The following is a 21,597-nucleotide window of genomic DNA, read 5'->3' as shown; positions in this document are numbered from 1 at the left end:
GATGATGGGACTTGTGGGCTATGGTTGAGACATTGGCTTTTATCTGGGGTGAGGTGCAGCAAGCAGATGCCTTTAGGAAGGTCCTGATGTGATAGGCATTAATAGGTCCCCTGTGGCAGCATATTGGGGTGTTAGGGGGAGCAGGGAGAATAGGGAAGAGGATGCTGCCATAGTCCAGGTAGGAGAGGATGAAGGATGGACCAGGGTCAGGGCCTGGGATGAGGGTGAGGGATGAAATACCTCAGAAATACCTTGAATGCAGCTACTGGGCCGGCCCATAGAAGGATGAGGGGTGGAAGGCAAAGTCAGCCAGTTCTGTTCAGATCAGAGTGGACACGGCAGGCCATAGTCAGGTGTGAAACAGCCAAGCCACTGTGATGGAGCCATCCTTGGCTGGCTCCTGGAGGCCTTTCTGGGGAGGAGTTTATTGGCAGATGTGTACCCTACACTGCCAAAGCCAGGTAGCAAGGTGATTAAGCCGGGCTACTTGGATTCAAGTCTTAGCTCCATTTTACCTACTTGCTCTATACCCTTGGGCAAGTGGCTTAACTTCTCTTGGCCTGGTAAGTGCGGTGCGAGCACTCTGCGACAATTACCATGACAATGACCATAGAAGTCTCTACAAAACCATCCCTCTGAGACATCACTTGTCTAGGGCGAACGTGGAGAATAGGGCAGGTCTGATACGTTAGAGAGAGAAAACACCTGTCACTACCACAGACCCCTGCCCTAATTGGTCTGGTTTGCAGGCCTGCGGGGAAGGCGCTATCACAGCGGGAAAGACTGTGCCGGTTTTCCCAGGATTTAACGACTGAACAACTGCTTCATCTCTCTCCTTCTGTCTCCAAGCCTCACATCTTTCTTGGTGGCCATTTCTTCTTCCCCATCCTCGGTGTCTCTTCCCTTACCATTCCTGCCTGCAGTCTTTTCATCAATGCAAACAGCCTCTAGCTGTCTCCGCCCCCGCGCCTGGTTGGGGGTGACACGGCGCATGCGCTGTCAGCGCCCCTCCCTCTCCACCCCCATCCCCCCGTCGGCGTCTGGGCCTCATCCCCTTCTCTCTGTCTCCTTCTCCCCCATCACTTCTCCAGACACTGACACCCCATTACTCCAGTTTCCCCGGTTTCAGCTTTGGTCTTCAGCCCCATCCACCCGAGGTAAGACGGATAGAGGGGAGGCCGGCGGAGAAGGGGAGGGGCAAAGCATCCTGCATCCTGAGATAAACAAACCCGGGGAGGGGGCGGCTTAGACTGAGGGGCCTGACGCGGGAGGAGAAGAATGGGGGGCTGGCCTGGGGGAAATGGTAAACCGTAGGCCCACAAACCAGGGTCCTCTGATGGGTGACTGACATCTCTATGGTTGCTCAAAATCCAGTGCTGGGGGCGTGAGAGCCATCCGGAGCCCTGGGAGCGTATCGGGGGCTCAGATTCTGGAGACTGTGGATCACCCTCTCTAGTTGACCTCTGCCCCTAGGATTTGCCTGAAGCCCACCCCCAACTCTGCATCTGCCCCCCGAGGGCCACCGAGGACCATGACTAAGACAGATCCTGCCCCCATGGCCCCGCCGCTCAGGGCGGAGGAAGAAGAGGAGGAGGAGGAGGATGAGCCTGTCCCGGAGCCCCCCAGCCCCACCCAGGAGCGCCGGCAGAAGCCTGTTGTGCACCCCTCGGCACCAGCCCCCCTCCCCAAGGACTACGGTAACCCCCCTCCCCATCCTGCAATATGGCCTGGAGCCTTTGGTGGCCAGGGAGGTCTGGCCAGGGAGGTCTGGCTGAAAACTCCGCTGGTGGAGATGGTGGGAAGACTCCCGAGGATTTGAAGGTGGTCTGGGGAGGAGTCATGGCCCTTGCATCCCCACCCCTCTTCATTCATTCATTCATTCACCCACTGGAGAATGGAATTGGGATAATCCTAATATTTGATTCATGACACATCATTCAGTCCTTTAGTCATTCAACAAGCATGTTTTGAAAGCCTGCTATGGACCTAGGAGGTGGGGGCAGACAGATCTAGTCTTTGCCTAAGAAAATTCACAGGCTTCAATAATGGTCACACAAATAAGTACAAAAATACAAGGACATAATTAAAGACATGATGAGAATCGTGTTTGCCAAGAATAGGAGTCTGCAAGAGCCTTTTAAGATACAGTTTTCCTGAATAAATAACATTCAAGGGAGACCCAAGGATGGATTGAGGGTTAACAAGGGGAAGGGGATCCCAGGAGAGGTGACCACAGGAGTGGAGGTTCTGAGGTAGGAGGCTGTGGAGCTGAGAGGGAGGTGTCCTCTTAGATACATAGAAAGTGTCTACTCATTCTCCAGCAGTACTATACTCGGTGACAAGCCTTTGCTGGGAGATGGAGATTTAATGGTGAGCGGTCCAGGCATGATCTCTGCTCTCAGGAGAGAAGGCAAGACTAAACAAGTAACAGATATATAAATCAGATAAGTTCAGGGACTTCCCTGGGGGTCCAGTGGTAGGACTTTGCACTTCTACTTCAGAGGGCATGAGTTCGATCCCTGGTCCGGTAACTCTCACATGCCATGAGGCATGGTCAGAAAAAAAAAAAAATCAGATAAGTTCAGATTGGAGTAAATGCTATGACAGAAATAAAAGATGGAGATATAATAATAGAGAATGGCTAGGGGGCAGCACCTTGAGATAGAGCAGTCAGGATGCGTCTTTCTGACGAGGAAGCATTTAGGTGGAAACCCTGAGCATGAGGGGGGCTTCCCTGGTGGTTCAGTGGTAAAGAATCTGCCTGCCAATTAGGAGATGTGGGTTCAGTCCCTGGGTCAGGGAGATGTCCTGGAGAAGGAAATGGCAGCCCACTCCAGTATTCTTACCTGGAGAATTCCATGGACAGAGGAGCCTGGTGGGCTCTAGTCCATGGGGTCGCAAAGAATCGGAAACGACTGAGCAACACTCACTCACGCCAGTATTCTTGCCTGGGAAATCCCATGGACAGAGGAGCCTGGCGGGCTACAATCCATGGGGTCACAAAGAGTTGGGACACAACTTAGTGACTAAACAACAACAACTGAGCAAGAGGAGGAATCAACCATAGGAAAGCTGGAAAAAGAGAGTTCCAGGCTGTAACCAGCAAGTTGCAAAAGCCCTGAGGCAGGACTGAGCTTGGAACAAAAAGAAAATCATGGTGCTGCAGTTAGGGAGTGATCAGAGATGAAGTGAGAGGTTGGCAAGGGCTATATCTGGGAAGGGCCTTTAAGGCTACTGTGAGGACTTCGTGTATATTCTAAATGTGATGGTGGGGAGAGCAGTTGGGGGCGGGGGCATGGGTATTTAAAAGCAGGGGAGTGGCAGTTCTGATTTATATTTTTAAAAGCTCCCTCTGGTTACTGCATAGAGAGAGTGGAGCTCAGCCAGAACTGGGTATAGGAGGAGGCTTTTAGATGTTGGCTGGGAATCCTTGGTAGCTGTACCTTCAACTAGGTTCCAAGTTCAGAGAGTAGGTACCAGCAGGATAGGGCAAGAGGGATGGCCTCTGTGGACATGTGTCACTCACTAGAGGGGGATCAGAGAGGCTATAGGTTACCCTCAGTCTGATAGAAAAATAACATTATCTGGGTGTCCAGGGCAGGGTATCCGTCCCGGAAAACTGGAAAATTTCCTTTGGAAATGTGGCTGGGGCCTGTAGCCTGCTGGGATGTCAAAGAGCCTAGGGTGTCTGTTCCCCACCCCCAGGAATCCTGCTGCTTGTAAAACAAGGAGGGTTTGGTCACAGAAGGTGAAGGAATCTGAAAATGTGGTTGAGGCCAGAGAGAGGGCTAAGGTGGACTCCAGGAGAAACTCATGTATGTGTTTATTAAATGTGTACATTAAATCAGTGGAGACTGAGCATCTCCTGGATGCCAGGGCCTTGGGGATAAGGGAGAACAGAAATGTCCTAGTGAGGGGGACAAGTGAGAGAGAGAGAGGAAAAAGAGGGCAGAAGAGAAAGAGAGGAAAAGAGGAGAGAGGAAGGAGTAAACAAGTAGTGGGGTTTTATTTTTTGGCCACATCATGAGGCTTGCAGGATCTTAGTCCCTTGACCAGGCTTTGAACCCGGGTCTCTGCAGTCTTAACCAGCAGATGGCTGAGGAAGTACCCAAGTAGTGATATTCTTAAATAAATTTTTAAAAGGGCAAGAGGGACTTCCCTGGCGGTCCAATGGTTAAGACTCTGTGCTTCCAATGAAGGGGGTGTGAGTTTGACCCCTAGTTGGGGAACTAAGATCCCACATGCCCTGCGATGCAGCCAAATTAAAAAAAAAAAGTGGGGGGGGGGGCAAGAGATGGAGAAGGGCAGAGGTGCTCACTTAGCCAGGATGGTCTGGGGAGGCCTCTCTGGAGCCTTAAGAAGATCTGAGGGGAGACTGGCCCTGGCAAGAAAAACAGCAAGCACAAAGCCCTGAGACAGCAATTTGCCTGGCAAATTGAAAGGGTGGAAGAAGGCCAGTGTGACTGGAGGGGAATGAGTGAGGGGGAGAGAGCAAAGAACAGACAACGCCAGTTGGTGCAGGGCCTTTGGGCCAGAGTGAGATTTGGATCTGTACTCAAGTGTGATGGGAGCCAGGGCAGGGATCTCAGCCAAGAAGGGCTGGGGTTTTAAAGGAGCACACAGGCTGCCTGCTGGAGACTGTACAGTCCTTCCCTGGGCTCTGTATCATCTGGTCATTCATGTGCTCATCCATTCAACAGGCACTGAGTTCTCACCACGTGCCAGCCCTGTGCTGGGTGCTGAACATTAGTAGAGGGCAATCCTCAGAGTCTAAAGCAGGGACATGGAAGTTCCTCTGGGTTTCCCCCTGGCTGGCCACAGGTTGTATCCTGCCCATGGGTACATTTTATGTGGACTGCACAGTAGCTGAAAAATTGGGGAGATTTTTCTTAAAAACTGATTTCTGGCTTTTAAGTTTTCTTTACTCTGGGACTTTCCTAGTCATCCAGGGGCTAAGACTTTATGCTCCCAATGCTGGGTGCCTGGGTTCGATCCTTGGTCAGGGAACTAGATCTAGATACTGCCTGCTACAACAAAGATCCCACATGCAGCCAAATAAATAAGTCAATATTAAAAATTTTTTTCTTTACTCTGGAGATTCGGCCTAATCGTGCCCAGACTGACAAGGTACCATGGGCCAGAACAGTAGCAATTCCCTTGGGCATGCAGATTCCTTGTCACACTCTTGTTTCGTGAGGTAGAGGTGGCTGTTATACAGGAATTGCCTGATCTTTAATTTTCAAAACAGGAAGGCATCCTAATTTTTATGTGAAACCTCTTCATTTTGAAACCTCATGCTGGCCCCACAGAAAATGTCCAGGGCCCACAGGCCACCAGTGTGAGACCCTGCCTTAGGAGGTCTTAAAGACAAAGACTTAGGGCTACTGTATCTCAGGGTGGAAGGAGGCGGGGTCAGGTTGCCTGGGGGTGACCTTGGACCTCTCACCACCCCAGCCTTCACCTTCTTCGACCCCAACGACCCTGCCTGCCAGGAGATTCTGTTTGACCCCCAGACCACCATCCCTGAGCTGTTCGCCATCGTGCGTCAGTGGGTGCCCCAAGTCCAACACAAGATCGACGTCATCGGCAACGAGGTAAGGACACTGGTGATGTGAGGGAGGAGGGGAAGGGGTCCCTCACGTGTTTGGGTAACCCTCCCTGGTCCCCGGTACCCTTAGATTCTGCGTCGAGGCTGCCATGTGAATGATCGCGATGGGCTGACCGACATGACACTGCTCCATTATGCGTGCAAGGCTGGGGCCCACGGAGTCGGTGAGGGTCCTAGCCCCCATACCATGAACCCCCAAACCTAGGCTCCCACGCCCGACACTCTCAGAACTCTAGCCCTCCGACCTCCATCCTGAGTCCACTCACAGCCTAGGATCCCAAAGTGCAGTCCCTGAGGCCCAGGGTCTGCCCCATGGCCCTGGCCCCAGTCTCTAGAGGAGGGGACCCAAGCTGACCTGGGCTGTTGCGCAGGGGACCCCGCGGCGGCGGTGCGCCTCTCGCAGCAGTTGCTGGCTCTGGGCGCAGACGTGACCCTGCGTAGCCGCTGGACTAACATGAACGCGCTTCACTACGCCGCCTATTTCGACGTGCCCGATCTCGTGCGTGTGCTGCTGAAGGGTGCGCGGCCCCGAGGTGAGGAGGAGGGGCCGGGCTAGGAGCCGGCAGGGCCCCGGAGAGGAAGGAGGTCTTGAAGCAGGAGGAGGGTGCTCAGGTGTAGGGAGTGAAGAAGGGTGGGAAGACGACTAATGGACCTGGCTTGGGAGGCCAGGATGGAAGGTGGGAGGTGCAGGAAATGGGGCTCAGTGGTCCTTAAGGCTACTGGGACCTGGCAGGAGCTAGTCGGGAGGGGTGTGGCCGAGGAGGGGCGGGGCTCTGTCCGAGGCTGGGGGAAGCACTGAAGCCTGCGGGTTAAGAGATGAAGAGATGGACTTCCGGAGACTGGAAGGCAGCAGCGAAAGGGCTGGGTGCCGAGGGCGCTCACTTGGAACCCTCCTCTCACCCACTTCCCAGTGGTGAACTCCACGTGCAGTGACTTCAACCACGGATCAGCCCTGCACATCGCTGCCTCCAACCTGTGCCTGGGCGCGGCCAAATGTTTGCTGGAACACGGCGCCAACCCGGCGCTTCGGGTACTGCCACCCTGGCCCAGTCCTGTTACCTTCCTTTTCCTTCCTTCCCAATCCCTTTCCAGCCAGCAGGCCTCTGCAGAGGATGGGAGAGGGGCAGGACCACTTGCCTTTCTTGAAGCTCTCATTCCCCATTGGCCCAGTTGGACCCTTGACCTAGTACCACAGGAGCCCATTTTCTGTGTTTGTCCTTCCACGGCCCCATTTCTGGGCTTGGGGTCTTGGCCCTGAAGGCATGACCTACAGCACTGAAGTGGGACCTTCATTCCCCGTTGGCTCCATACTTGACATCCCCAGGCTGAGGTCTCAGGAGTGGACTTCCCTGGGGACCGTGGTCTGAACCTTAATGCCCCATCCCTTCCTGTTGCCATGTTGGTCCAGGGCATGACCTTACTCCCATCTCTGCTTCACCTTGACCCAGGGTCTCTGGGGGCATGGCCTCAGTGGGAGGGCAGCCTACCACCACTGAGTTTTCTCCTCCTCTTTTCCTGTTGGTCCACAGAACCGAAAGGGACAAGTGCCAGCAGAGGTGGTCCCAGACCCCATGGACATGTCCCTGGACAAGGCAGAGGCAGCACTGGTGGCCAAGGAGCTAAGGACGCTACTGGAGGAGGCAGTGCCACTCTCCTGCGCCCTCCCCAAGGTCACACTACCCAACTATGACAACGTCCCAGGCAATCTCATGCTCAGCGCACTGGGCCTGCGCCTGGGAGACCGCGTGCTACTGGATGGCCAGAAGGTCAGGAACTGGAGCAGGGAGGGGAGGGCAGGACTCAGCGAGCAAAGCTGCGGCCTTGGGCAGAGTCCAGACTCGCCCCCTCTGTCTGTCCACCCTCCCAGGCATGCACACAGTGTTTATTTCATCCAGCCGTTCTGCTAGTGCCTCCATTATGCCCCACGCTGGACTGAGCTCTTAGTCCAAGGGGGACAACAGATCCATCTCCTGACAGTGACAGCCCAGAGCAGTTGTGGCTCTCGTGAGGAAGCACAGGCAGAGTGATCAGCACAGGTCGGCCCCATTTGGGTCCCCTGGGCCCTGTGGTCCCCATTCAGGGGCCACCTGTGCTCGCAGAGTAATCACTCCCTTGCTTGGGAAAAAAGTACTGGTCAGAGCAATCAGGGGTGTGATGGGGAATGCATCCACTTGAAGATGTGGAGGAGTGAGCCAGGAGAAGAAAAGGAGAAAGGGGGGTCTTAGAGAGAGGGAGCGGGAGAAGGCAATGGCACCCCACTCCAGTACTGTTGCCTGGAAAATCCCATGGATGGAGGAGCCTGGTAGGCTGCAGTCCATGGGGTCTCTAAGAGTCAGACACGACTGAGCGACTTCTTTCACTTTCCACTTTCACGCATTGGAGAAGGAAATGGCAACCCACTCTAGTGTTCTTGCCTGGAGAATCCCAGGGACAGAGAAGCCTGGTAGGCTGCAGTCCATGGGGTCGCACAGAGTCGGACACGACTGAAGCGACTTAGCAGCAGCAGCAGCAGGGAGAGGGAGCAGGGATAAAGTCCCAGAGGACAGAGAACATCTTCATTCATCCAGGTATTCCAAATTGAATTCATTTACCTGCTGTCCCTCAGGCTCCATGCTGGACCCAGCCTGTCCTTGGGGGTAAAGACTTGTGTCAGCCCCAGCCTTGCTCTCATAGAACTCCATTTTTACTGAAGAAGAGACAGTCAATAAAGTCAACTCACAGTTAAGATAATTTCCAGTAGCAAGGGCTTTGAAAACATTTATTAAATGCAAATATTTAATAAATTGGCCCTGGCTGAGGGCAGAGGTGCTTTTAGCTAGCGTCTTCTGAGAAGGCATCTCTGAGGAGGTGATATACGGGCTGAGATGGGAAGGAGCTCACCTTGCAAAAATATAAGACAAAGGAAACCACAGGTACAAAGCCTCAGAGGAGTGTGCATGGAAGGGAGTTATCTAGGGAGAGTGAAGTGGCAAGGTTAGCAGGGGCTGGATCACACTAGACCTGCAGGCCACTGCAGTGACTGAATTTTGTTTCTTTGTACAGTGAGAAGCCATAAAGTCACACTTTGTTTCCTAATCAAGAGTTTTGCATGCATCAGCCCCCTTTGGAAAGTTCTTGTACGTGACCTAATCAAATCAGTGTGCCAGTTTTGAAAGCAGAAGGGGTTGACTTTCTCCATTTTACAACATAGAAGACTATAAGAAATCCAGAGTGGTGAAACCTTTGTCTGGAGACATGTAATAACAGTCTCTGCCTGGAGAGAAGCAGCACAGCACAGTGGTTATTAGGATTTGCTCAAGCACATCTCTCTGCCACTTGCCAGCTGTGGGGCCAGTGATTTCACCTCTCTGGGCATCAGTTTCTTCATCTGTAAAAGGAAACTAAAAATACCCATTTCAGGGGGTTGTATGAGGTTTATTTTTAAAATGAATTTGTATTTTACAATGTTGTGTTAGTTTGCTTCACTGTGCAGCCAAATGAATCAGTTACACATACACACATAACCATTCTCTTTTAGATTCTTTTCCAAGTTTAAATTAGTTAAAATGAGTAAAGCCCTTAGAACAGGGCTTGGTGTACACCAAGTGCTCTTTGTGTGCCAGCCACTGTTCTGATCCCCGCACCAACTCTCCAAAGGAGGCACTATTATTTAGCCCACTTTATAGACAAGGACGGAGAAGGCAATGGCACCCTACTCCAGCACTCTTGCCTGGAAAATCCATGGATCAAGGATCCTGGTAGGCTGCAATCGATGGGGTCGCTAGGAGTCGGACACGACTGAGCGACTTCACTTTCACTTTTCTCTTTCATGCATTGGAGAAGGAAATGGTAACCCACTCCAGTGTTCTTGCCTGGAGAATCCCAGGGACAGCGGAGCCTGGTGGGCTGCCGTCTATGGAGTCGCACAGAGTCGGACACGACTGAAGCGACTTAGCAGCAGCAGCAGCAGCATAGACAAGGAACTGAGGTGTAGAGCAGTGAAGGAATCTCACCCAAATGATAATAACCACACTCACTGCAGCTAAGCAATGTCACATATATTAAAAATGTTTCCACCAGATAACTAGACTCTGAGGTGGACTGCTATCCTCATTTTACAGGTGACACTGAGGCCCCTGCAGTCCCTTTACGAAAGTGACAGTATACGAATAGTCAGCACTTACTGATCCCTTACTCAGCACCAAGCCCTGTACTGAGGGCTTTTCTGTCTCTGTAGCATTCATGTCCAATAGACTTTGTGAGATTGGAAATGTTCTGTGTATTTATAGTCCAGTGAAGTAGCCACAAGCCACATGTGGTTATTAAGAACTTGGAATGTGGCTACTGCAATTGGGGAAATATTTTAGTTATTTTATTTATTTATTTATTTTTGTCTACCTTGCTCAGCATGTGGAACTTTCCTGACCAGGGATCAAACCCATAGCCTCTGCAGTGGAAGCATGGAATCTTAACCATTGGACCATGGGGGAGGTCCTGATTTTGTCATTATGTAGCTAGTGGCTATTTACTACATTGGGCAGGGCAGCTCTGTAACAATCCTGTAAGGTGGGTGCAATTTCTACTCCCATTTCGCAGAGGACACTGAGGCACAGTATGGTTAAGTCACATAGCCAGTGAATGGTAATGTCCAGGCTGAGATGCTGAGATTTGAGCCTGGGGCTCCCTCATACACTCCACCATGTTGCTTGTTTGCCAGTGATTTTTTTTTTTTTTTTTGGCCACTCTGTGCAGCTTGCAAGATCTCCAAGGACTGAACCTGAGCCCTCAGCAGTGAAAGTACTGACTCTTAACCACTGGACCACCAGGGATTTCCCTGTGCCAGTGATCTTATCATGGCCTCCCAAGGCCACCCAAGCCATATCCTCCCTTGTTTCCTCCAGACGGGCACGCTGCGGTTCTGCGGGACCACGGAGTTCGCCAGTGGCCAGTGGGTGGGCGTGGAGCTGGATGAACCTGAGGGCAAGAATGATGGCAGTGTTGGGGGCGTCCGGTACTTCATCTGCCCTCCCAAGCAGGGTCAGTCTCACTGGGGTCCACTCAGTAGTGATGCTGCTGACTGAGGGGTGGGGTCAGGGGTGATGATGGGGCAGGGGCAGAGGCCTGGACAAGTCCCAGCCCAGGCTCTGTCCCCCCAGGTCTTTTTGCCTCTGTGTCCAAGATCTCCAAGGCAGTGGACGCACCTCCTTCATCCGTCACCTCCACACCTCGGACTCCCCGAATGGACTTCTCCCGTGTCACTGGCAAGGGCCGCAGGGAACACAAAGGTCAGGCGGAGCCCATGGGGTGACAGGAGCCAGTCTTGAGGATATTCTGTGGGTAGACCAGCTTCTGTGACTCAGTTTTTCCTCAGGCCCAAACTCCCATTTTAGAGGACAAACTCTGAGTCCCTGACTTTTGTACCTGAGTTTCTCCTTTGATTCAGTACTGGTCCCACCCAGTTCTTGGAAGGACCTGTATGTGTTCCCTGCCCTCTGTGACTTAGCTTCCCCTTAAACCCAAAGGCTTTCTCCCAGTTTTAGGGAAGAATCTGTGGGGTTCCTGGCTTTAGTGACTTGATTTATCCTCAGACCCAACTCCCTCCTTCATTTTATTTATTTTCCCCTCTTCATATTTTTATTTTAAAAATACTTTATTTGCTTATTTATTTGCTGTGCTGGGTGTTAGTTGTGGCACGTGGGGTCTCCCATCTTCCTTGCAGCATGCGGGATATTTAGTTGTGGCATGCAGAATCTAGTTCCCTGACCAGGGATTGATGTGGGCCGCCTGCAGTGGGAGTGTGGAGTCTTAGCCACTGGATCACCAGGGAAGTTCCCCCTCTCCTTCATTTTAAAAGGATAATTTCTGACTTTTGACACTCGAGTTTTCCTTTGGCCTAATATCCTTAACTTTGAGAAAGAGTTTTTGGGGTTCTCTAGGTTCTTGACTCAGTTTTCTCTCTCATACCTAAAGCCCCCAACCCCATTTCTCTGGCAGCTAGGGTTTTCTTTCAAGCCCCCCAGGCCCCGACTCCTATTTCAGAGAAAGGCTCTGCAGTTCATCTCATTTGATCAAGGACAGAGTTCCTACCTTGTGGTTTTCTGGGTGGCACAGCATCCCCTGGGCTGGCGTCTGGAGGCCTCACCCTCAACCCTTGTCCCCTCCACCCCCAGGTAAGAAGAAGCCCTCATCATCCCCGTCTCTGGGCAGCCTGCAGCAGCGCGAAGGAGCCAAGGCTGAGGTTGGAGACCAAGTCCTCGTTGCTGGCCAGAAGCAAGGGATTGTGCGCTTCTACGGAAAGACAGACTTCGCCCCAGGTGAGGATTACTATCTGGGCCGGGGGGCAGGCAGGGCCTCAAGGCATCCTGACACCCTCCTGTTGCAGGGTACTGGTATGGCATCGAGCTAGACCAGCCCACCGGCAAGCACGATGGCTCTGTCTTCGGTGTCCGGTACTTCAACTGCCCCCCGAAGCATGGCGTCTTTGCACCAGCATCTCGAATTCAGAGGTGAGCCCAGACTCTGATCATCACCCAGGGTACTTCCCAGAGCCCTGATACTCACCTTAGATGTCTCCTCCTCTTGGACCAGGAGGATAGAGTGGACACCCATCCCCACACCCTAGCGCTTTCCTCGTAGGCCCCCTGCAGCTCAGCTCCTGCCAGACTCTGGCCTCTTGTGGCTCTGACTCCTCGCACTTGTCATGTCTCCCCAGGATTGGTGGATCCACTGACCCCCCTGGGGACAATGTTGGAGCCAAAAAAGTGCATCAAGTGACAAGTGAGTTGCAGGCTGGGTGTGAGGAGGAATGTGGTTTGGGGGTAGGCAGTAAGGTCATGGGGTCCTTAGGTATATGCTGGTGACAGAATCTCCAGTATTTAATTGGGGATCCAGGAAAATGATGAGTCGGACCCCCGAAAGGATGGGTGTTATGGAGAAGAGGATGTTAATAAGGCTCTGAGCAGGCACTGGGGACATGGGTAGGTCTCAGAGGACACAGGGAATATTACTGAAAAGAGAGTCTAGATGGCTGTTGGAAGTCTAGGATATTGGGGATGTAGATAAATATTAATGACAAAGAGTCTGGGTGGATATTGAGGACAGAGGTGGGTCTGTCATCCTATCACCTGAAACCTCGCCCTTCTCTTCAGTGACGCAGCCCAAACGCACTTTCACAACAGTCCGGACCCCAAAGGACATCGCATCTGAGAACTCCATCTCCAGGTGTGTAGCAACCCTTGGTCCCCTCTCCTGTGGGATAATTCAGGGAAAGCCATCCACCAGGCCACTGGACAGGGGGGTCTGGAGTTCTGGTTGGGGCTGGAAATAGAGGTTAGGAAAACTTAGGACTTAAGTTAGCTTACCCAGAAACAGTCTTTAGAGAGTGAGGCCCCACCATGAATTCTGGTGAATTCAATTTTTAAGAGGCAAGTAAGACCTTCCATAGTGGCTCAGTGGTAAAGAAACTGCCTGCCAAGCAGGAGACAGGGGTTCAATCCCTGGGTCGGAACAATCCCCTGGAGAAAGAAATGGCAACCCACTCCAATAATCTTGCCTGGGAAATCCCATGGACAGAGGAGTGAGCTACAGTCCATGGGGTCGCAAACAGTCAGATACAACTAGCGACTAAACAAAAACAAGGGAGACAGAACACCCTCTGCTCCAGAGGAGCCTGAGAGAGCCGGAGAGGTGGAGGCAGAACCCAGAAAGGCCAAATCCCAGACCCTTGGGGAAGAACTGGGTGGGGATGGGTCCAGATGCTCCCACACCCTGCACTGGGGCATGACACAGTTCTTTTCCCCAGGTTGCTCTTCTGCTGCTGGTTTCCTTGGATGCTGAGGGCGGAGATGCAGTCTTAGAGGCTCTGGACATCCAACAGAGACACAGAGCCCCCTCTAGCGTCTCCTGACACGAGGAGCCCCCGAGTCACCCTGAGATAGAGATTCCCAGTAACACATCCAGAATAGAGACCCCCATTAGCCAGCCCTCGATCACTGAGGCCCTATTAACAGATTCCCCCATGATGACCCCCCCAAATACAGACCCTGTGTTACCCAGAAAGAGATTCCCTGAGTGTAGTACCTTCAGGCTAGTCCCACCCCTCAGATCAGACCCTCCAATTAACAGATTTCCATCTCACCCCAAATGATGGTGACTTTCTCTACATAATGCTCCACAGTAGAACATTCCTGAGTCACTAGTCACTGGAGCAAAACCATTCCCTATTAACAAGGTCCCTCCCCACATCAAACCCCGTTGAAAGAAACATCTCCAGAGAAGAGTAACAGACCCACATTTAATATCAGTCCTGTCAAGATGTTGTGACTCCCATGGTCACCCCAAAATCCTTAGACTGCAATCGGACACTCCCTCCATTAACAAAAGCCTCTACTCTTACCCCTCAAGAAGAGACCCGCATTAACCAGCCCACTGTCACCCCCAATTTACAGATGCCAAAACAGTCCTGGAAGTGCTAATTACAGGACCCCCAAGTCTTCCTACCCTCTGCACCCTCAAGAAACCCCCAGTGCCTTGTATGAAGCCCACCCCATGTGGCCCACAGTACCTGTGCTGCCCAGGCTCCCAGAAAATTCTCTATTTTTTAAGTAATGATTTCCCCCTTTGGGGGACCCCAAAATTTGGAGGCCCCATTCTGGGACTCAGGATCCCAACCCCCAGAGTACATGTCCCAAACTTCCCTCTGCCCCTAATTCCTACAGCCCCTAGGAAAGCCCAAAACCCTAACTCCCAGGACCCCCAGATCATGGAACCCCAAATCCCCAGGGAATCCCAAATTTAAAAAATCCGATTCCAAGCCCCCAGGAATCCCCCAACCATGGAAGTCCCTATGCCTGAGATGGAGGAGACTGTAGTCAGGATATGCATCCTAGGCACCCAGGGCACGTCAAGCCCTATTCATAGGCACCAGGAGACCCCCAAACAGAAATTCTCATCCCTGGAAACCAGAGGACTTCAATGCCCCGAGTCTATGGATCACAAGATACCCAAATTCCAAGAGCCCCAGTCCCAAGGGAACCCCAAATCCTCAAGCCTCCCTCTCTAATAGACGAGGAGCATCGAGGCCTTCAGGGGATCCCAAATCCTGGAGCCCCCATTTCAATCTACGTTCTGGTCACAGGTCCAAAACGCCAAATCTAAGTTACTGGCCCTGAAGGGCCTCAGAGCACCCTGGTCAGAAGAGCAGAAGCCGACGGAGACCCTGAAGGCCCAGGGTGTCCAGGGCAGACCTGGGGCCCTGAAAACCAAGGACAGCTCACGACTGCCCCTTCACTGCATGTCCCCAAACTCAGCATGACCCCTATCCCCTTCAATAAAGACGTTTCTATGGCTTTCCGTGTGGGGTCTGTGTTTAGGGAGTTAACGGCCGTGCCTCTATACCCTTACTAGGGGAGCATGGCAGAGGAAGTCCTTCCCTCAATCTCGTCTCCCTACGGCTGGTATATAGGATGGCCTAACCTGCGGGGGTCCTTCCAACACACGCGTTTTCCCTGTGGGCCGCCAAGACTGCGCCTCCACTCTGGGCTGGCTCCGATGGGTTCCATTCTGAAGCTCTGATTGGTCGGTCCAGACGAAGCTCGGTCTCTGAAGGGTCCAGTGGCTCAAAGGCCAGGCGGCATAGCCTATCACCGAACGAGGGTGAGGGGGCGGGGCGACACTCTGTGAGAGGGCCTATTGGGTGGAAGGCGGAGCTTTAGAGCCTTTGAGAATTCCCATTGGTCTGAGGATGCCTGCGTCGGCATGGGAGCGGAAGTAGCTGGGAAAGGAATTGGGATGTTGAATTTGGATGTTGAAGGGGTCACTGGTGGACGGTCAGTTTGCGGGGTGGCCGAGGGTGGAGATGGCAGTCCAAGAGAGCTGAGAGTGGGGACCGAGGGTAGCGCATATGGGAGTCCGAGGAAGCTCAGAATGTGGGATTCTAGAAGACAGAGTCGGGGGATCCAGGGGGTTCAGGGCGTGAAAGGAGTCAGACTCAGGTCCAGGGGTGCTGCAGTGAAGGGGCGCTCCGGAAGAGAAATCTGAAAGGCGTCTAGAGTAGGGGGATCCGAGGAGACTGAAAATGGGTATGTCTGAGGAGGCTTAGATTGGGGGCACAAGGGTGCTCAGAATGGAGCGTCTGAAAGGGCTTGAGGAGGGAGGAGGATCTATGAAGACCTTGAAGACTGTTAGCCAGGATTGCAGTTTTTAGGCATGCATGCTATGCTGTGCTTAGTCAGGGCATGGCAGTTTTTACGATGAGGTCTCAGATCAAGGTGTTTAAAGGGACTCTGGTGTGTAGCCCTGGGGGATATGTGTGGAGCTCTTGGGAAAGGCGGCGGATGGAGTCAGAGGCTGTTCTCCGTGGGAGCTTAAGACAGCAAATATGTGTAGTTTGATGGACCTTTGGTGGATGGAGTTTGGGGGAGTATTCTGGGTGCTCCTTGTGTCCGGGCAAGTGTGGGGGGTGTGCAGTGAGTGGCTTTTGAGATACTGAGGGCTTAGGTTTTAGAAACCAAAAGAGTTTCCCTAGAGGTCTGAGCTGAGGCTGTGGCCCATGGTAAGAGCAGAAAGCTGGATCATAGTCTGAGGGCGGCAGGCTTGGTTACTTCAGCATGTTCTCCCCTCCCCACAGGTCTGACCGAGTAACTGGAGTTGCTGCCGATGGAGGATCAGGATGCCAGGGTCCCAGCCCTGGAACCATTCAGGGTGGAGCAGGTTGTCAGGATTGGGGGTGAAGGTGGGGACTAGAGGGCGGGAGATAAGAGTGGAGATGGATAGGGAGGCTAGCTCCTGGGTTTGTGGGCTGGGACTGACCCCTCCCTCTCCATTCTTACCCTCAGGGTCCAGCCCTATCCTCACCCCCACCTCCTCATCCCCCAAATAGTCATCGGTCCCTTGGCTTAAGGCCCTGGCCTGTTTGGGGACATCCTGAGCTATGCTCCAGAGGAAGGGCTGCGCATGGGTGTTAGCACTAGTCTGCAGGTGGAAGGGCCACACCTTCAGGGGGATCTCTCTGTCCTAGGCACCACCTGTAATCTACTACATCCCTGACTTCATCTCCAAGGAAGAGGAGGAGTATTTGCTTCGACAGGTGATCTCAACACTGTTCTGGTCTGTTCTTCTCCTCTTCCCAGATCCCTCTCCAACCCCCAGCTCTCATGTGAGAGAGCCCACAAGGCCACAGTGAAGATCCTGGCAGAAAGGAGAGTGCCACCCAGCACCCATCCCTCACCTTCCCTATTCCTTTCTCAACACCTGCTGGGGCGTGGCAAAAGAGCTTTTCCCAGAAGACTTAGGGGAAACCAAACTGATTTTTTTTTTTGGCCAAGTCATACATCTTGCAGGATCTCATTCCCCAACCAGGGACTGAATCCAGGCCACAGCAATAAAAGCGCTGAATCCTAACCACTAGACCACCACGGAACTTCCCAAACTGATATCTAGAAAGGTGGTGGTTATTATGGAGTTTAGGCTTCCTGTGCTAAGACAACTCAATCCTGCTACTGTTATAGGGAAAAGGAGGTTACAACACATGTTGAAAGAGCCCAGTTCAGGCCCTTGAGATTTGGGGAATGAAGAATTTACAATGTTCAGGTTTCTGTGCTGAGATAATTCAGGCCTCAGAATGTTACGAGTAAACGCTTCCCTCTGCTGATAGCTCAGCATAGACCCAGAGCCTTGGGAACAAGGTTACCAAGCCCAGACCACCTGTGTTAGATAGTACAGTCTGCATTCTATTCTTAAGGTTTGGGGAAAGAAGAGTTTTACAAAGTTCAGAATCCATGCACTGGGATAGCCCTTTGCAGCCCCAGAGCCTTGGTTATAGAGCCTGAACCTGCCCTGTGCAGTCTCAACTACTCCTATCTTGTTTGAGTCCCAGGAATGAGTTAGCTTAAAAGCTCAGACTCTCCTACTGAGAAAACCCATCCCAGCCCCATTACCATGAAGGGAATAAGGAGATTTCTTAGGGTTATTTTTTTAAGGATGCTTTTTGATTAATTAATTAATTTTTGGCTGCTCTGGGTCTTCCTTGCTGTGCGCAAGCTTTCTCTAGTTGCGGTGAGTAGGGGCTACCCTCTGTCGTGGTGCATGGGTTTCTTATTGAAGTGGCTTCTCTTGTTTTGGAGCACAGGCTGTAGGGTGTGTGGGCTCAGTAGTTGTGTACACAGGTTTAGGTGCCCTGCGGCATGTGGGATCTTCCCAAACCAGGGATCGAACCTATGTCCCGTGCATTGGCAGGTGTATTCTTAACCACTGGACCACCAAGGAAGTCCAACTTTTTATTTTTTAGTATTTATTTGGCTGTGCCGGGTCTTAGTTGCGGTATTAAGGATCTTCAAACTTTGTTGCGGCATGCAGGTTCTTAGTTGCAGCATGTGGAGTATATTAATAGTTCCTTGACCAGGGATCAAACCCAGGCTCCCTGCATTGGGAGTGTGGAGTCAGCCACTGAACCATCCAGGAAGTCCCTTAGACTTCTTTGAAACAACCCTTTCTAGACCCCTGGGGTCTTGGCAGTGGAGAATTTTCAAAGTACTCTCTTGACTGTACTGAATAACCCAGTTTAGCACCTTTTCTCCCCCAGGCAATAGAACAAGGAGGTTCCAGAACTCAGACTGTCCTGAGATAGCCCAGGGATCAGAATTTAGAGTGCAGACTGTTTGCTGGGCTGAAAGAGCCCAATCCAGCCCAGAGCTCTGGGTAGATTCAGACCCTGATTGTGTAGCCCTTCCTCAATCCTGGTAGACACAGGTCAGCTTTGAGGCTTGTGGTCTCCACAGGGGGAAAAGGCAAACAACAAAATCCTGGGAACACTATCCCAGAGAATGATCCCACAGAAACTGAGATGACCCATTTCCACCCCAAGTAAAAACCGCTTTGTTGGCCTGGGTGGGAGAATCAGAGAGGGTGGTCCTTGAAAAAGGACTGACCCCCTTTCATCTCCCAGGTCTTCAATGCCCCAAAGCCAAAATGGACCCAGCTGTCCGGGAGGAAGTTACAGAACTGGGGTGAGTGTCCCTGACTGTGAGCATAGCTGACCTAGGGATGTGGGCTGGGATAGGCATGTCAGGTTTGATTGTCTCAGGACATTGAGGCCAAGGTGGGGGGTCCCTGAGGGCTCAAGGGATCCCAAGGATCAGGAGGATTCTGAGGGGTCAGTAGAGGTCTTGAGGGGTTAGAATTTCCTGATGGGTTGGGGGGTATCTCTAGGTTTTGGAGAAGCAGGAAAGCTTTGAAGAGTGGAGTGGGGATCTCCAAAGAGTTAGGGGTCCCTGAGGAGGTCAGAGTGCTACCAACCACTAGGATATTCCTAATGGGGGCTCCTTGGTGCCAGAGCTCCTTGGTTGGGTGCCCTCAGCATCCCATCATCCTCCCCCAGGTGGGCTCCCCCATCCCCGGGGGATGGTTCCTGAGCGACTGCCACCATGGCTCCAGCGCTACGTGGACAAAGTGTCTGACCTCAGCCTTTTTGGGGGTCTCCCAGCCAATCACGTCCTTGTAAACCAGTATCTGCCTGGGGAGGGCATCATGGTAACCACACTCTCACCCCACCCCCTAGACCTGGGACCCACCACGGGGCGGGGCATCATGTTGACCCACGTCCACTCTCATTAAGCAGTTCACATAGCCCAACCAAGCATTCGCCTCCCTGTCCCCAGCTGGGGAACACCTTTCACCTCGGAGGGTTGGGGGGTGGGGTGTGGACTCCTGCCCCATCCAGCTCTGGTACTCACTCCTCAGCCCCACGAGGATGGGCCACTGTACTACCCGACCGTCAGCACTATCAGCTTGGGCTCTCACACCGTACTGGATCTCTACGAGCCTCGGCAGTCAGAGGATGATAACCCAACAGAGCAGGTGGGCCCTGAGATGTTGCCCCAGCCACTTGTGAGCGCTCCGACCTCCCATATCCTCCAAGACACCCTGGTTCCACCCACCTATGAGGTAGCCCTGATACCCATCTACCTGCAGGGTGCCCTAGAAATCATGATCTTCACAGGTACCCCAATACCCCCACCTGTTGAGTGACTATCCTGACATCCTACAGATGTCCTGGCCCCACATATTTAGAGTGAGCACTCCAATACTACAGGCAGGGCTCCCCAGTTCTCCAACAGACACTGATATCCTGATACCCCCATACCATCCCCTCAGGGGTGTCTCTGACATCCTCCCAGACACCCTGACTCTCAATGGCCACTGCATAGGCACCCCAATACTGACCTCCTCCCTCCCACTCCAATAATGTGATCTGTCATGCAGGACACCTCCAGATTCTCTTGGCACCTCAACCCAGGACTCACTGCTCAAGCCCCCTTCCTTCTGTGAGGGTTGCTCATGACAACACTTTCCCTGACCTCTTTCTCTGATGCATGTCTGACGTCCCAGTGTTCACAGAAACTACCCTGGACACCCTGATCACAGCTGCTCCTTAGGGTTCCCCCTTAAAAAAAAAAAAAAAAAAAAAAACTTATTTATTTGGCCATACCACCCAGCATGTAGGACCTTAGTTCCCTGGCTAGGAACAGAAACTTCACCTCCTGCAATGGAACCACAGAGTGTTAACTACTAGACCACCAGGGAAGTCCCGGGGCTCCCTTTGTCAATCCCACATGCTCCTGTCTGCTCCCGGCTGCTGGTGTCCTCAAAGCATCCTGAGATACCCCACATCCGCCCAGACCACACCTGCTCCTCTCTCCTTCCCTTCCTGGCTTCAGCCAAGTCCTCGGCCCAGTTTCACCCAGTTTACTGGGACCACTGATCCCTCAGTCCCAGACCCTTGCAGATTCCTTAGACACCTAGACGTCCCCATCTGCGGCCTAGTTCCTACCCCTTCCCACAAGACTGCCGACCACTCCCCCTTCCCTCCCGTCGTGCCCCTCCCCTCCAGGCCCTGGCCCTGTCGCCCTTGGGATTTTCATTCCAAAGCCTTGATTCTTAGGAGCACACTTGCCCCACAGCCTTTGCCCCTGGAACTCACTGACCCTCACCCCCTGAACCCCCAAACCTGCTGAACTCTCGTCTGCCTCCGCCACCTAATTCTGGGTACCCGCTAACTTTCAACCCTCCCTGCAGCCGCGGCCCCCGCCGCGACCGGCCACCTCTCTGCTGCTTGAACCGCGCAGCCTGCTGGTGCTCCGTGGCACCGCCTACACGCGCCTCCTCCATGGCATCGCGGCAGCCAGCGTAGACGCGCTCGAGGCAGCCTCCCTGCCGCCCAACGCCGCCGCCTGCCCCTCGGCGCAGCCGGGAGCCCGCCTGGTGCGCGGCATCCGCGTCTCGCTGACCATCCGCCGAGTCCCCCGCGTGCTGCGCGCTGGCCTCCTGCTCAGCAAGTGACGCTAGGACCCAGGACCCGCTCGGATTCCCGAGCCCGCTCCCGCTCTGGACTGCTACCGCCCTGTGACCTTGGATCTCTGGGGTAGAGGCGGCTCCCCTCGGGTTATTTTCCGGTACCTGTGTGGAAACCACAGGAAGAGGACCCATTCCAAATAAACCAACTACAAAAAAGTCTTACTCTGGTTTTGGACATTTGGGGGTGGGAGTGGGCAAATGTTTGGGTTCCTGAGGGATGCTGCGTCTGTGACCTTGGATAAATGGTGTGAGCCCCCAGGGGGTCTTCCCAGGTGGCTCCGTGATAAAGAGTCCGCCTGCTAATGCGGGAGACACAGGTTCAATCCCTGAGTGGGGAAGATCCCCTAAAGTAGGAACTGGCAACCCACTCCAGTATTCTTGCCTGCGATATCCCATGGACAGAGGATCCTGGCAGGCCACAGTCCATGGGGTTGGCAAAGCCTCCCACACGACTGAATATGCATGCACACGCAGACGTGGGTTCCCAGGGTGAGAGGTCTGGGTTTCAGAGTGGCTCAGAACTTGGGGCTCTTGAGAGGGCAGGGTCATATCTGGAAACCCCTTAGTTGGGTGGGGTGAGCTTGAGAGTCAGCCACTGGTATACTAGGGAGGAAGGAGTTAAGTGGAGGTAGGGTCACCTGAGCTAGGCATCAAATTAC

At 53.0% G+C, this 21,597-nt stretch overlaps 2 protein-coding genes and 1 long non-coding RNA gene across 7 annotated transcripts; 2 read left to right on the top strand and 1 right to left on the bottom strand.

Moving 5' to 3' along the window:
• The first annotated feature begins 408 nt into the window (after positions 1-408).
• CLIP3 (CAP-Gly domain containing linker protein 3) lies at positions 409-13,850 on the top strand. The gene is made up of 14 exons (XM_055552668.1): positions 409-1,157; positions 1,474-1,697; positions 5,455-5,594; positions 5,679-5,772; positions 5,980-6,141; positions 6,520-6,638; positions 7,138-7,374; positions 10,489-10,624; positions 10,744-10,872; positions 11,758-11,901; positions 11,970-12,093; positions 12,300-12,364; positions 12,736-12,808; positions 13,389-13,850. The coding sequence occupies exons 2-14, from the start codon at positions 1,532-1,534 to the stop codon at positions 13,441-13,443; spliced, it is 1,644 nt and encodes a 547-aa protein (XP_055408643.1). The 5' UTR covers positions 409-1,157; positions 1,474-1,531; the 3' UTR covers positions 13,444-13,850.
• LOC129631567 (uncharacterized) lies at positions 9,013-15,182 on the bottom strand. The gene is made up of 3 exons (XR_008704083.1): positions 15,062-15,182; positions 10,789-10,918; positions 9,013-10,561 (listed from the first exon to the last, which is right to left on the bottom strand). It is a non-coding gene; the product is annotated as an uncharacterized LOC129631567 (long non-coding RNA).
• Positions 15,183-15,320: 138 nt separating this feature from the next.
• On the top strand, positions 15,321-21,174 carry ALKBH6 (alkB homolog 6). 5 transcript variants are annotated; one of them, XM_055551402.1, is made up of 7 exons: positions 15,321-15,414; positions 16,215-16,297; positions 16,605-16,673; positions 18,531-18,591; positions 18,963-19,114; positions 19,325-19,441; positions 20,660-21,130. In XM_055551402.1, the coding sequence occupies exons 2-7, from the start codon at positions 16,244-16,246 to the stop codon at positions 20,921-20,923; spliced, it is 717 nt and encodes a 238-aa protein (XP_055407377.1). In that variant the 5' UTR covers positions 15,321-15,414; positions 16,215-16,243; the 3' UTR covers positions 20,924-21,130. The 5 variants fall into 5 exon arrangements, with proteins under 5 accessions (XP_055407377.1, XP_055407380.1, XP_055407379.1 ...); XM_055551403.1 differs by lacking the exon at positions 15,321-15,414 and adding an exon at positions 15,467-15,666 and having other exon boundaries at positions 20,660-21,132; XM_055551405.1 differs by lacking the exon at positions 18,963-19,114 and having other exon boundaries at positions 16,605-16,693; positions 20,660-21,174.
• The last annotated feature ends 423 nt before the right edge of the window (positions 21,175-21,597 follow it).

This window comes from Bubalus kerabau, chromosome 17, assembly GCF_029407905.1.
Source record: "Bubalus kerabau isolate K-KA32 ecotype Philippines breed swamp buffalo chromosome 17, PCC_UOA_SB_1v2, whole genome shotgun sequence".
NCBI classification, from domain to species: domain Eukaryota; kingdom Metazoa; phylum Chordata; class Mammalia; order Artiodactyla; family Bovidae; genus Bubalus; species Bubalus kerabau.
This window is presented reverse-complemented; position numbering and strand designations above follow the sequence as displayed.

Coding starts and splice junctions, on each gene's coding strand:
- ALKBH6 (XM_055551403.1), top strand. CDS start 16,244: ATGGAGGATCAGGATGCCAGGGTCCCAGCCCTGGAACCATTCAGGGTG. Junction 16,298..16,604: donor AACCATTCAGGGTGGAGCAG/GTTGTCAGGATT, acceptor TCTCTGTCCTAG/GCACCACCTGTAATCTACTA. Junction 18,592..18,962: donor GAGGAAGTTACAGAACTGGG/GTGAGTGTCCCT, acceptor ATCCTCCCCCAG/GTGGGCTCCCCCATCCCCGG.
- CLIP3 (XM_055552668.1), top strand. CDS start 1,532: ATGACTAAGACAGATCCTGCCCCCATGGCCCCGCCGCTCAGGGCGGAG. Junction 1,698..5,454: donor CCCCCTCCCCAAGGACTACG/GTAACCCCCCTC, acceptor TCACCACCCCAG/CCTTCACCTTCTTCGACCCC. Junction 7,375..10,488: donor TGCTACTGGATGGCCAGAAG/GTCAGGAACTGG, acceptor TGTTTCCTCCAG/ACGGGCACGCTGCGGTTCTG.